At 42.8% G+C, this 13,218-nt stretch overlaps 1 protein-coding gene across 2 annotated transcripts in view; it reads left to right on the forward strand.

Moving 5' to 3' along the window:
- MCAM (melanoma cell adhesion molecule) overlaps positions 1-13,218 on the forward strand; it is a 172,360-nt gene that overhangs the window by 86,300 nt on the left and 72,842 nt on the right. The window contains exons 1-2 of one of the 2 annotated variants that reach the window (XM_056542358.1): positions 6,161-6,296; positions 10,596-10,803. In XM_056542358.1, coding sequence (XP_056398333.1) covers positions 10,662-10,803 — 142 coding nt within the window. In that variant the 5' untranslated portion in view covers positions 6,161-6,296; positions 10,596-10,661. Of the gene's footprint in view, positions 1-6,160; positions 6,297-10,595; positions 10,804-13,218 lie in introns of those variants that run through there. The other variant, XM_056542357.1, reaches the window with a different exon arrangement.

Raw genomic sequence — 13,218 nt, forward strand, 5'->3', positions numbered from 1 at the left:
GGCAGATTACCGGGATCTACACCCTAAACTGACTTTGCAGCTGGCTCAGGGTGCACAAAAGGAACATAAATCAGGCTTACTTGCTCTGAGGCTTTCTTCTGGCCTTTCTTCTTTTCCTTTATTAAATTATCCTCTCCCAGATCCTCACCAAAACTGAAGTTATCGTGCACCGGGGACTCAAAGTTGACAATTTGTGCCAACAAAGCACCTTCCTCCTCTTTGCCAGCACTTCCACCAAATGAAGGTGGTAATGCACTTGTCCTGCAGGGATTCTTACTTGGCACATGTTCACACTTTGCATATTCTGCACTGCCTGAAGATTGGCTTTTACAACTTCCTCAGTTGCTTCCGCAGAGACCTCAGCTTCTTCAGCCTCTTTATCTTCTGCCTTATCTTCACTGCTCTCACCATCTGTTGGACAATCACTCCCATCATACACTACTTTTACTGGGGATTTCATTCTGGAGAAACAATCCTCATTAAGAGGCTTCTCTCTCAATAAATTGCTCCTGTCACGGACGGCCATTTTTCTCACCTCAATTTCCTGCGTCAAGGAATTATCCCTTGCAGAGTATTCAGGTCTCCTCTCCTTGGATGTCATGCTTGCCTGGTACTTTGCAAACTTCAGCTCCTCTCAGCTCTCTGAGCTTCTTTCCCAGGTGTTAATACTCTGCAAACTTGGCAGCAAGCCTGGAGCTGTACATTGCCAGAGACTCATTGGGCCCTCTCTGGCCCAACTGTTTCACAACCTGGCCCCTAGAGGAGCCCTTCCACAGTGTTGGGTCTTTCTTTACACTCATCTTGCCAGCAGGCTTTGCTTCCTCACTGGGAACCTTGTGGCTTCTAAAAGTCTCTGGAGGGGCAGGATCCACATTGCGGCGGACCCTGCCAGATCTTCTTACCCCTCCAGCTGGGGCGCTGGCCAGTAGCTTTCCCTCTACGTCCCCCACCGGCCTTGACCGGGGAGTGGAGGTCAGGGGATCTTTGTTGAAAGCTCTCCCAGGAATCTGCCACCTTCCTGGGACAGCAGGTGGAAATTCAGCCTCTCTCCTCCTGGAAGTCTGGAGTCTCAGGAGCTCAGCACGCGCACACACACAAACACACACACACACACACACACACACACACCTACCTGGTCACCACACCCTCCTATACTCCAGTCACTTCCAGAGCTGTACTCATTATTTTGCTACATCATGTCTTATCCTCCAGTCACCTCCAGAGCTATGCACACAATTCTGCTTTTATATCGTGTCTTAGTCTGCAATGATCTAGCTCTGGAGATGACTGGAGTATGACTTGAGGGGGGAGGGTTTACACTAGACTGTCTTTATTAACCTTTTCATTCCCAACTGCTGTACATGAATGGTGACTGGGGGACAGGTGGCTGACACTCACCAGCAATGATCATTTAAGCAGTATCTGGATGAGATCTGTTACAATGTCATCCACTTTGCTGCTAACATAATATGTTGCAGATTTTTTTCCTACATAATTTGCAGCTGATTTGCCCTATGCCATTGCGCCATAGAATGTACTTAAATGGGTACTCCGGCCCTGAGACATCTTATCCTCTATCCAAAGTATAGGGGATTAGATGTCTCACCGCTGGTGTCTCGCCACTGGGGTCCCCCGCAATCTTGTATTCGCCACCCACCTGTTTGAGCTGCACACCGGGTGGCGACCATGGAGCAGGAGTATTGTGACATCACGACTCCGCCCCCGTGTGACATCACCCCCGCCACCCCTATGCAAGTCTATGGGAGGGGGTGTGACAGCCTTCATGCCCCCTCCCATAGACATGCATAGCGGGGGTGACGTCACACGGGGGCGGAGTTGTGACATCACGATACTCAGGTGGGGGTATATGCAGAGTATTGACCCCCTTGTCTGTAGTACAGAGTAAGGTGCAATGATCTGCACATACACCCCCCCCCCCCCATGTGTATAGCAGAGTGTGCATTTACATTCCTATACAGGTGAAGGTATGTGCAGAATACAGAGCATTGCACCCCGGAGTCTGTAGAAGGCCCTAGGGTACAATGCTCTGCACATACCCCCACCTGTATAGGAATGTACATACGCACACACACAGTTATACAAATAGGGGGTATGTGCAGATCATTTCACCCTGGCAGAGAGTTCCATAGTTTAAATGCTCTTACAGTAAAGAACCCCCGTCTGTGCTGATGTAGAAACCTTTTTTCCTCTAGACGTAGAGGATGCCCCCTTGTTATAGATACAGTCCTGGGTATAAATAGATCATGGGAGAGATCTCTGTACTGTCCCCTGATATATTTATACATTGTTATTAGGTCGCCCATAAGCCTTCTTTTTTCTAAACTAAATAACCCCAATTCTGATAATCTTTCTGGGTACTGGTGCCCGTCTTTGAACCCTCTCCAGCTCCACTATATCTTTCTTGTACACTGGTGCCCAGAACTGTACACAGTATTCCATGTGTGGTCTGACTAGTGATTTGTACAGCGGTAAAATAATTTCCTTGTCGTGGGCATCTATGCCCCTATTGATGCACCCCATCATTTTATTTGCCTTGGCAGCAGGTGCCCGACACTGGTCACTACAGCTAAATTTACTGTTAACTAAGACCCCTAAGCCCTTTTCTACATCAGTCTTCCCAAGTGTTCTCCCATTTAATACATAATCCCAGACTGGATTTTTCTTCCCTATGTGCATTACCTTACATTTATCAGTGTTGAACCTCATCCCAGCCCAAACCTTCAACCTATCCAGATCCATTTGTAACTGTGCACTGTCCTCTATTGTGTTTATCGCTTTACAGAGTTTAGTATCATCTGCAAAGATTGCTACTTTACTATTCAACCCCTCTACAAAGTCATTAATGAATATATTAAATAGTACAGGACCCAAGACTAACATCTGTGGTACCCCACTAGAAACAGCCACCCAATCAGAATAAGTACCATTAATAACCACTCTCTGTTACCTATGACTGAGCCAGTTACTTACCCACTTGCACACATTCTCCCCCAGCCCCATCCTTCTCCTTTTATGCAGCAATTTTTTTATGTGGAACTGTATCAAATGCTTTGGAAAAATCCAGATATACGACATCCAGCGATTTCCCCTGGTCCAGTCTGGAGCTCACCTCCTCATAAAAGCCGATCAGGTTAGTTTGACAGGACTGATCCCTCATAAACCCATTCTGATCAGGGGTCATACATTTATTTTTATCAAGATACTCCAAAATAGCAACCCTTAGGAAACCCTCAAACTATTTACATACAACAGAGGTTAAACTAACAGGCCTATAATTTCCAGGGTCACCTTTTGACCCCTTTTTAAATATTGGTACCACATTTGCCATGCGCCAGTCCTGGGGAACAGTCCCTACCACTATAGAGTCCCTGAATATTTAAAAATAGGGGTCTGTCTTTTACATTACTTAATTCCTTTAGAACACGGGGGTGAATGCCATCTGGACCTAATGATTTGTCTATTTAGATTTTTCATAGGCGGCACTGTACTACTTCCTGGGTTCGACAGGTGACCTGTACTGGGTAGTTTACCTTATCTCGCTGTATTTCACCTGGCATTTCATTTTCCTCGGTGAATACAGTGGAGAAGAATTTTTTTATATATTTGTTTTTTCCTGGTCCCCGTTTATAATTTCTTCTGTATTGTTTTTTAAGGGGTCAACACTTGCATTTTTAACCTTTTTGTTATTTATATAGTTAAAGAACATTTTGGAGCTAGTTTTACTCTATTTGGCAATGAGTCTTTCTGTCTCTATTTTTGCAGCTTTTATCAGTTTTTTACATATTCTAAATTTTTCTCTGTAGCTTTTTAACCCCTTAAAGACGCAGGATGTAAATGTACGTCCTGGCGAGGTACTTAACGCACCACGCACCATCATGCCCCCTCCCATAGACATGAATGGAGGGGGCGTGGCATGACGTCAGGTCCCCAGTCCCAGAAACCCGGAGGTTTCTGAAACTGAAGATGCAGCTCCCGCATAGAATGTGGGTGCTGCAGGGAGATTAAGGGGTTAATGCTTCTTCACTGTTGTCCTGTTTTAGTAATTGAAATGCTTTATTTTTGTCATGTATTGCCCTCTTGACATTTTTATTCATTCATATTGGTTTTCTTTTATTCCTGATCCTTTTATTCCCATAAGGTATATACCTTTTACAGTGAGAATTTAAGATATTTTTAAAAGTTTCCCATTTAGTGTCAGTATTCTTGTTTTGGAGGACATTATCCCATTTTATATTGTTAAGGGCTTCTCTGAGTTGTTGTTTTTGTGGCCTCTCGTGAGATTCCCTTATTGGAGAACAAGTTATAATGTATTATATTATGATCACTATTTCCTAGGTGACCTTCTACCTGCACATTAGTTACTCTGTCAGGTCTGTTGGTTAATAATAAGTTTAGCAGGGCGCCCCCTCTTGTCGGGCCCTGCACCATTTGGGACAGATCATTGTCTTTAGCTATAGTCAGAAACCTGTTTCCTTTATGAGATTCAAAGGTCTCAGTCTCCCAGTTTATATCAGGATAGTTAAAGTCCCCCGTTATTATCACATCATTCTGATTTCCTGCCTTGTTTATTTGCCTCCACTATGTTTGGTGGCTTATAGCAAACCCCTACCAGAATTTTTTTTTTTATCTCCATATATTTCTACCCATAATGACTACACATTATCGTTTCCCTCCCATATATCTTCCCGCAGTGCGGCCTTCAGACTGGACTTTACATAAAGACAAACTCCTCCCCCTTTCCGTTTTGTCCTTCCTGAATAGACTATAACCCTGTATGTTGACTTCCCAGTCATAGCTATCGTCCAACCAAGTGTCTTTTATACCCACTATGTCCTAATCCTTCTCAGACATCAACCACTCCAGTTCGTCAGTTTTATTGGACAGACTTCTGGCTTTAGTCAACATGCAATTCAATGGTGTATTTTTTTTTTCTATGAAGCCTATCCCTATTAACTATTCTAACCCCTCCCTCCACTCCACCCCCCAGGTACATTAATAAGTCTCCCCTTTCTATCTACACTAACCTCTTGTTGTAGATTCCCCCCCCCCCCCCAGTCCCTAGTTTATACACTCCTCCACCCTTCTGGCAATCTTCTCCCCAAGCACAGTTGCACCCTTCCCATTGAGGTATAGCCGGTATCGGACAGCGTAGTCAGCCCAGTTCTCCATGAACCCAAACCCCTCCTTCCTACACCAGCTTCTGAGCCACTTGTTTACCTCCCTGATCTCCCGCTGCTTCTCTGGTGTGGCTCGTGGTACAGGTAATATTTCAGAAAATGTTACCTTGGAGGTCCTTGCCTTAAGCTTGCGGCCTAAGTCCCTTAAATCATTGTTAAGAACACTCCACCTACCTCTTACTTTGTCATTGATGTCAATATGTACCATGACTGCTGGGTCCTCTCCAACCCCACCCAGCAACCTGTCAACACGATCCATGATGTGCTGAACTCGAGCAACAGGAAGACAACACACTCAATCATGGTCTTTGTGACAGATTGCCCTGTCTGTCCCCCTAATAATTGAGTCTCCCACTACCAGTACCTGTCTGGCCTGCCCTGCACTCCTCCCTCCCTCCTCACTGGAGCAGACACCCCCCTAGTGGTCAGAGGCAGTATCTTGCTGCAGTACTGTTATCTCTGAAATGGCATCCCTCTTATCTGCCAACGGGGCAAACTTTTTGGGGTGTGCCAGTTTAGGACTAGCCTCCCTGACACTATTCCCTCTACCCTGTTTTCTGACTGAAACCCAGCTAACTGCCCGATTGTCCTGCACCTCCATCCCACAATCCTCCCCCACCTCTACACCAAAGAGAACTTGCTCAGTGAGCAGGAGACTCCTCTCCAAGTTGTTAATGCATCTCAATGTTGCCAATGAACAACTCACACACATCTTGCACAACAATATGCACCCTCAAACTGCTGTTCAAGGATTGCATACACTGCACAAGATGTACACCGGACTGCATTTTACAACATGGAGGCCATCTAGTTATGGGTATTTCAGAGATTAACAGCCAAAAACAGACAGCAACTATTAGAATTAAATTCTAAGTAGACCTTGTGAGTTAGTCTCTACAGTGTAAGGAAAGTAACACTCACAGCGATCTCAAACTCCTGCTTTCAAACTCTCTGTTTTATAACTGTCTTTCAACTGCTGCACTTCCAAAGCCACACTCAGACAGAGCATGCTCAGAACTGAGTCTCAAACTAAGATTTATACACCTGTGACCAATCTACCCCTCCCCTAGAGCTAGAGTACAGAAAAAAAGTGCAAATGTAAGTACCCACACAAGTCCCTCCAACTTCACAGGTTACATAGTTACATAGTTAGTATGGTTGAAAAAAGACATACGTCCATCAAGTCCAACCAGGGTATTGAAGGGAAGGGTGTAAGGGGATAAGGGAAAGGGATGTAGTTTTATAATTCTGCATAAGCATTAATGTTATTTTGTTTCAGGAATGTATCTAACCCTGTTTTAAAGCTGTTAATTGTACTGAACCTTGGGGTACACCACAAATTACCGGGGACCAATCAGAGTACGAATCATTGACCACCACTCTCTGGGTACGATCCATGAGCCAGTGTTCAATCCAGTTACAAACTAAAGTTTCCAAGCCCAAAGACCTTAACTTACCTGTCAGACGTCTGTGAGGGACAGTATCAAACGCTTTGCCAAAATCCAGAAACACTATATCCACAGCCATTCCTCTGTCAAGGCTTCTACTCACCTCTTCATAAAAGCAAATTAGATTGGTTTGAAAACTTCTATCCTTAGTAAACCCATGCTGGCTATCACTTATAATACTATTATCCCCTATGTATTCCTGTATGTAATCCCTTATAAGTCCTTCAAACAATTTACCCACAATGCACGTTAGACTTACCGATCTATAATTGCCTGGCGAAGACCTAGAGCCCTTCTTGAAGATTGGTACCACATTAGCCTTGCGCCAGTCCCTTGGCACAATACCAGACACCAGAAAATCTCTAAATATCATGAACAAGGGTACAGATATTACTGAACTTACCTCTCTAAGAACTCTTGGGTGTAGTCCATCCGGCCCTGGAGATTTGCTTACATTTACTTTACTTAACTCACCTTGTACCATCTCTACATTAAGCCAGTTCAGTACATTACATGATGTGTTACCAGCACTGACCTGGCCAATGTCAGCTCCTTTTTCCATAGTGTATACAGAACTAAAGAACCCATTCAGTAGCTCCGCCTTCTCTTGATCGCCCGTGACAACCTCCCCATTATCATTATTAAGGGGTCCTACATGCTCTGTCCTTGGTTTTTTTGTATTTATATATCTAAAAAAATATTTAGGATTAGTTTTGCTTTCTTTGGCCACCTGTCTCTCATTTTGAATTTTTGCTGTTTTTATTACATTTTTACAGATTTTATTAAGCTCTTTGTACTGTTTAAATATTATAGTTGACCCATCAGATTTGAATTTTTTTAAGGCTATTTTTTTGTTGTTTATTGCTCTTTTAACATCATTGGTCAGCCATGTAGGATTTTGTTTTAATCGTTTATATTTGTTCCCTTTTGGTATATATTTAGCTGTATAGTTATTTAGAGTTGATTTAAAGATGTCCCATTTACCTTCTGTATCAGTATTTGAGAACACCTCCCCCCAGTCTATGTCCTGTAGTGCATCTCTCAGCCCAGGGAAATTTGCCTTTTTAAAGTTATATGTTTTTGCCTTCCCCGTCTGTCTTTGTTTTCTACATTTTAAGTCAAAAGTAACTATATTGTAACTATATTGTGGTCGCTATTACCAAGGTTTTCCCGCACAGTTACATTACCGACCAGCTTTGCGTTGTTGGAAATGATCAGATCCAACAAGGCATCACTTCTTGTTGGGTCCTCCACAAACTGGCACATAAAATTATCCTGCAATAAATTTAGGAATTTTCTCCCCTTTGTAGTTTTAGCCAGCCCCAGGCCCCAATCTATATCTGGATAGTTAAAATCTCCCATTATTACCACTGTACCTGCCCGGGCGGCCCTCTCTATTTGTTTATACAGCTGACCTTCTATCTCTTCAGTGATATTAGGGGGTCTGTAGATTACACCAAATACAATTTTTTCAATATTTCCCTCCTTTTGTAATTCTACTCACAGTGATTCCACATCCTCAGAATCATCACACACTATGGCATCGTTCACACTGGCTTTCATACCACTTCTTACATACAGACAGACTCCACCACCTTTTCTGTTCATTCTATCCTTGCGAAACAATGTAAACCCCTGCAGATTAACAGCCCAGTCATGCGAGGAGTCCAGCCATGTCTCAGTGACCCCAACTATATCAATATGTTCTTCCAGTATCAAGGCCTCAAGCTCCCCCATTTTATTTGCTAGGCTTCTGGCATTTGTGAACATACACTTTACATTTCCATTAAGTTTTACACATGTAGTCTCACTAATGGGATTTTCAGAGTTATTGGGGTTAATGTTATTTTTTGAGTTATAAGGGCTAATTGTACTAATTGTTCACTCCGCACTGCAGATATCTTTCTGTTGTATAACTCTCAAGTGCCTCTCTTCCAAAGCACACTCAGACAGATGTATTTATGGTGTCCCAGTACCATATTGCATACCGTACCTTGTATGGGGGTCCCCAAAGTCAGAGTTACTACGTTCAGGTAGGGTCCCCCAGGTGGGACAGCCCCTAATCGCCTCCTCCTTCTCTAATTTCATAATGCTATTATGTATATATTTAATAATGTGTATATTTAATATAGTGTATATTAGTCTACCTACCTTGTTAGCGTCGCAGGACCTTCGGTCATGTGACCATGTTAATTTCTCTATGGTATGTTGAAGGACCTTTGAAGGTCCTTGGGTCACATGTTTACCCATAACTCTCTGTACAGAAGATTCACAGTTGTATGGACCAGTGAGCTTAAGTCCAGCCCCTGCCCATATAGGGGAGCTGTAGCCAATTATCACTCTCTTGGGTTGCTGGTCTCGTGGATGCCGGACTAGCAGGACAGATCTGCGCAACTTTCAAAGACAAGCTAGGACAGAAACATGCCGGCCTCAGCCTAAACTAAACCGTGAGTTAAAATCTCAATCCCCGCTAAAGGTAGCATGATTACTGGACCGAATCTAAACCCCTAAATCCAGTGGATCAGCGCAACAATTGCCTTCCTAAGCTCAGTAGACTCACGAGGTCCCAACCACTTGTCAAGCTCTAATAGACTCTGTTGTATGGAGTGTTCCTGTTCATTATTGCCTAAAATCTTCAGTAAAAGTTCCGACAAGTTTCTGCAAATCTCCGGTTGTGGACAAAAGGAGGAGGAGAAAGCTGACAGTTTTCCTTTAAAGGGGTACTCCAGTGGGAAAAAAAAATTCATAACAACTGGCTCTAGAAAGTTAAACAGATTTGTAAATTACTTCTATGAAAAATCTTAATCCTTCCAGTACTAACCAGCTGTTGTATACTATTTTCTGTCTGACCACAGATGTCAATGTCAGGAACTGTCCCAGAAGCAAACCCTAGTTGTCTATCTTTAAACCTGCTCAAGCTCCACTACTGTATTTGATTCCTGTTCCCCGATACCTAAAACTGTACACATTTGTAAAGTGGTAGAAAGAGGTTTTTCATTATGTGTATCTATGCCCTGTTCAATGCCCCATGGTCTCATTGGCCTTGGCAGCAGCTACCTGACACTGGTTGCTACAGTCCCATCTTCACCAAACTGGTACCAATAAAAACTACAGACCATAGTGCAAAAAATTAAATCCCTCATACAGCTCCTAGATGAAAACATGAAAAAGTTATAGAAATAACAATATGGATATGCAAATTGTAAAAACACAATTAAAGCTAAATAAATGATATGGGTATTCCAGGATTTTTATTATATTTGACTATGCTGCAGGGGCTGTTAGAGTAGTTCATATTATAGTGTCTTTAACTGTGTGTGACAAGGAACTATGGGATTTGTAGTTGAAGAAGGAAACTCCAACCGGAAATAGCCAGTACACAAAAAGATAGCCACAGCGTAATGGTAATCTCACAACATAGCCATTTAACCCCAAGACAAGCGCAGATCCTTCCTCAGCATTTCCATTACTGTCTGGCAGGTACGTACTAAAAATCACCTTATTGCTTACATTTTATTGACTTGCAGATTAAATATGGAGAGAATACACTATTTATTGCACCAGTGCAAAGTGGTAAAATTGTTGCGCAGTGAAAATTTGCACAAAAAGGGGCTCCCGAAAAAGAATTTAGACCACTCTGCTCTGATACATTCCCCCAAAATGTTAGTTCAACTGCATGGTGAATGGCATATCAATAAAACACCTGAAAAGTTGTACAATTGCCATGTAATCACTGATCATGATTTAAGGCTTTCCTAAAGAAAGCTACTTCCAGTAGTTGGCAATGCTTTCCTGGTTCCCCATTAATAGAATTTTAGAAGAGGATTCCTGTTTATTGATGACTTTTTTTAATAGGGCAACGTGTTCATTAAAAAGTCTAGATTGTAGGAGTAATCTACACACTATAATATTGGATGTTTTTTAATTGCTAACTTTCTGTTTTTCACAGGAGAAGAATGGAAACCCTCTCCAGATTTATGCCACTGGGCCGAAAGGAACACTCATAGAATCAGAAATGAAAAGTCGTTACAGTGTGAACACAAATATGCAGTTGGTGATTGAAGATGTACAATTACAGAATGAAACACTGTATATTTGTCGGGTTGAGGACCAAAATGGTGTGGCCAAGGAAAACAAAGTGTACCTCAGAGTCTACAGTGAGTTTTAAGTATATAACAGTATTCTTATAGTATTCTTATTCTTACTGGGCAAACAGTTGCTGATTAAAATATCACAGACAATTATTTCCTTCTGCACAATCCCTGAGAAGAGTCTCTGTCACATAATATTGACTCTCTCATGAGCAGCAATGCATTTGTAGATATATATATATATATACAACTCAAAGAGAGTTGTCACTCAGTCCTCATGCAGTCAACTGGCTGCTCAGTAGTTAACCAAGTGTAGATCTTGTAGCACTAACCACTAAAGAGAGATAAGCTTCTGTTGATTGTATAAACAATCAGGACATAACAGTGGAAACCATAAATCTAAAGCTTTAGATCTATGACTTACACTGTTTTGTCCTGCTTGTTGATACAGTAAACAGGACCTTTTATTCAGCCTGGTGAGGGCAATGGATCTTCTCTCTTCGGTGGTTAGATCTATATATACAGTATTGCTATTCATTGATAGGGCAATCGTAATTTTCACAGCAGCATGATTGTTGAAGATCAACAAATAACTGGTGAATGATCTCCTTCATTTTACTAGACAATTATTGTTAAGATTGATCAGAGTTGTTACAATATTCACTGTTCACCCTGTCGAATTTTCAGTGAAAATTCAGATTCCGGCGTCCACAGAAAGAATACACATCTATTCTTTCTGCTGAGTCCCGACGGAAATGCATTGCCGTCTATGAGACAGCGCATTTCCAAGCGTTCCTAGTGCCGGCATACTCTGCTGGAGCTTCGCTGTCGGGGGAATGTCCTCACGCAAATTTTCCGCCCGGACATTGCACCGTGTGAACATAGCCTGAAAGTGAAGTTAATGTTGACCATTGAGCTGACCACTGACTTTAGGGATTACAATTCAGTCAGACAAAAGAGTAATAGTAACATCACAGGTGTTAGGCAACAAGGCAGTGCTCACAGTAGGTGCTTTTTTTTCTTCATTACACCCCCTCCCAGGAGCGGACTGACAACACTCAGGGCCCACGGACCAAAAAAAAAAAGCAAGGGCCCCTGCTAGGCTCTGCAGCTCGTCAATCTTCTGCCACGCTCCTATTCCACCTAAATCCCACACACAATAAACTAAAATGTATATATATAAGAAACACTTTAACATAGGTACATTTCCATGACCAATAATACTGGTATACAAGGAGTAAATATATACCACCACACAATAACTGGATAATACTGCCATACTGTACTGAATAAAACCACTATACACAGACCAGTATACTATAAAGAATCTGTATACAATATAAGTGATTATATACAGGACAATATGGCGGTAGATATCAGCTGTACACAGGATGTGTATACCATATAAGTGATTGCTGTTACATTTTGGGACTCACAATTACGTATTTTCTGATCAGCGGCGTCCTCTTTCCTTTTCTTCTCTGTCTGGATAAGACCGCCATGTGGATCTCTTAACATCTGCAGGAAAAACATGTCAGACTCTGCATTTTTCCAATGCCCTCCTCTGCACAATCTTTCCATCTATAGGCCCACAAACTGTAATAATGCCCTCCTTGGTGTCCTACATAGTAAATGGGCAGGTAGGTAGGTAGCCAGGTAAATAGGTAACTAGGAATGTAGATCAGGAAGCAAGATATGTAGGTAGGTGACAAGTTGCGTATGTAGGGGGCTAGCTAGGTAGTTAGGCAGCCATGTATGAAGGCCAGGTATGTACATAGTTTGGTAGCTGGGTATGTAAGTAGTTAGGCATCCAGGTATAAAGTTAGGTAGCCCCCCTTCCCTGTAGGTATAGGCAGCAGAGTTAAACTCCCTTCCCAATAGGTATAGGAACAGAGTTAACCTCCCTTTCTCCTTAGGTATAGGCAGCAGAGTCCCCCCCCCCCCTTTCCCCGTAGGTATAAGCAGAGTAAAAAAAAAAAAAAAAAAACCTCCCCCTGTTTCCCATAGGTATAGGCAGAGTTAAACCCATTTTTTCCCATAGGTATAGGCAGATCCCCCCCCCTCTTCCCAATTGGTATAGGAAGAGTTACCCCCCTCTTCCCCATTGGTATAGGCAGAGTTGCCCCCCTCTTCCCCATTGGTATAGGCAGTTACCCCCCCTTTCCCCATAGGTATAGGCAGAGTTACCTAACCCCCCCTCTTTCCCATAGGTATAAGCAGGTACACCTCCCCCTTTCCCATAGGTATATGCAGTTACACCCCCCCCCCCTCATTCCCATAGGTATATGCAGTTACACAACCCCCCTCATTCCCATAGGTATATGCAGTTGCATCCCCCCCTCTTTCCCATAGGTATATGCAGTTACATCCCCCCCTTTCCCATAGGCATATACAGTTATACCCCCCCCCTTTCCCATAGGTATATGCAGATACACCCCCCCTTTCACACAGGTATATGCAGATACACCCCCCCCCCTTTCC

Source organism: Hyla sarda, chromosome 10 (genome assembly GCF_029499605.1).
Source record: "Hyla sarda isolate aHylSar1 chromosome 10, aHylSar1.hap1, whole genome shotgun sequence".
In the NCBI taxonomy this organism is placed as follows: Eukaryota; Metazoa; Chordata; class Amphibia; order Anura; family Hylidae; genus Hyla; species Hyla sarda.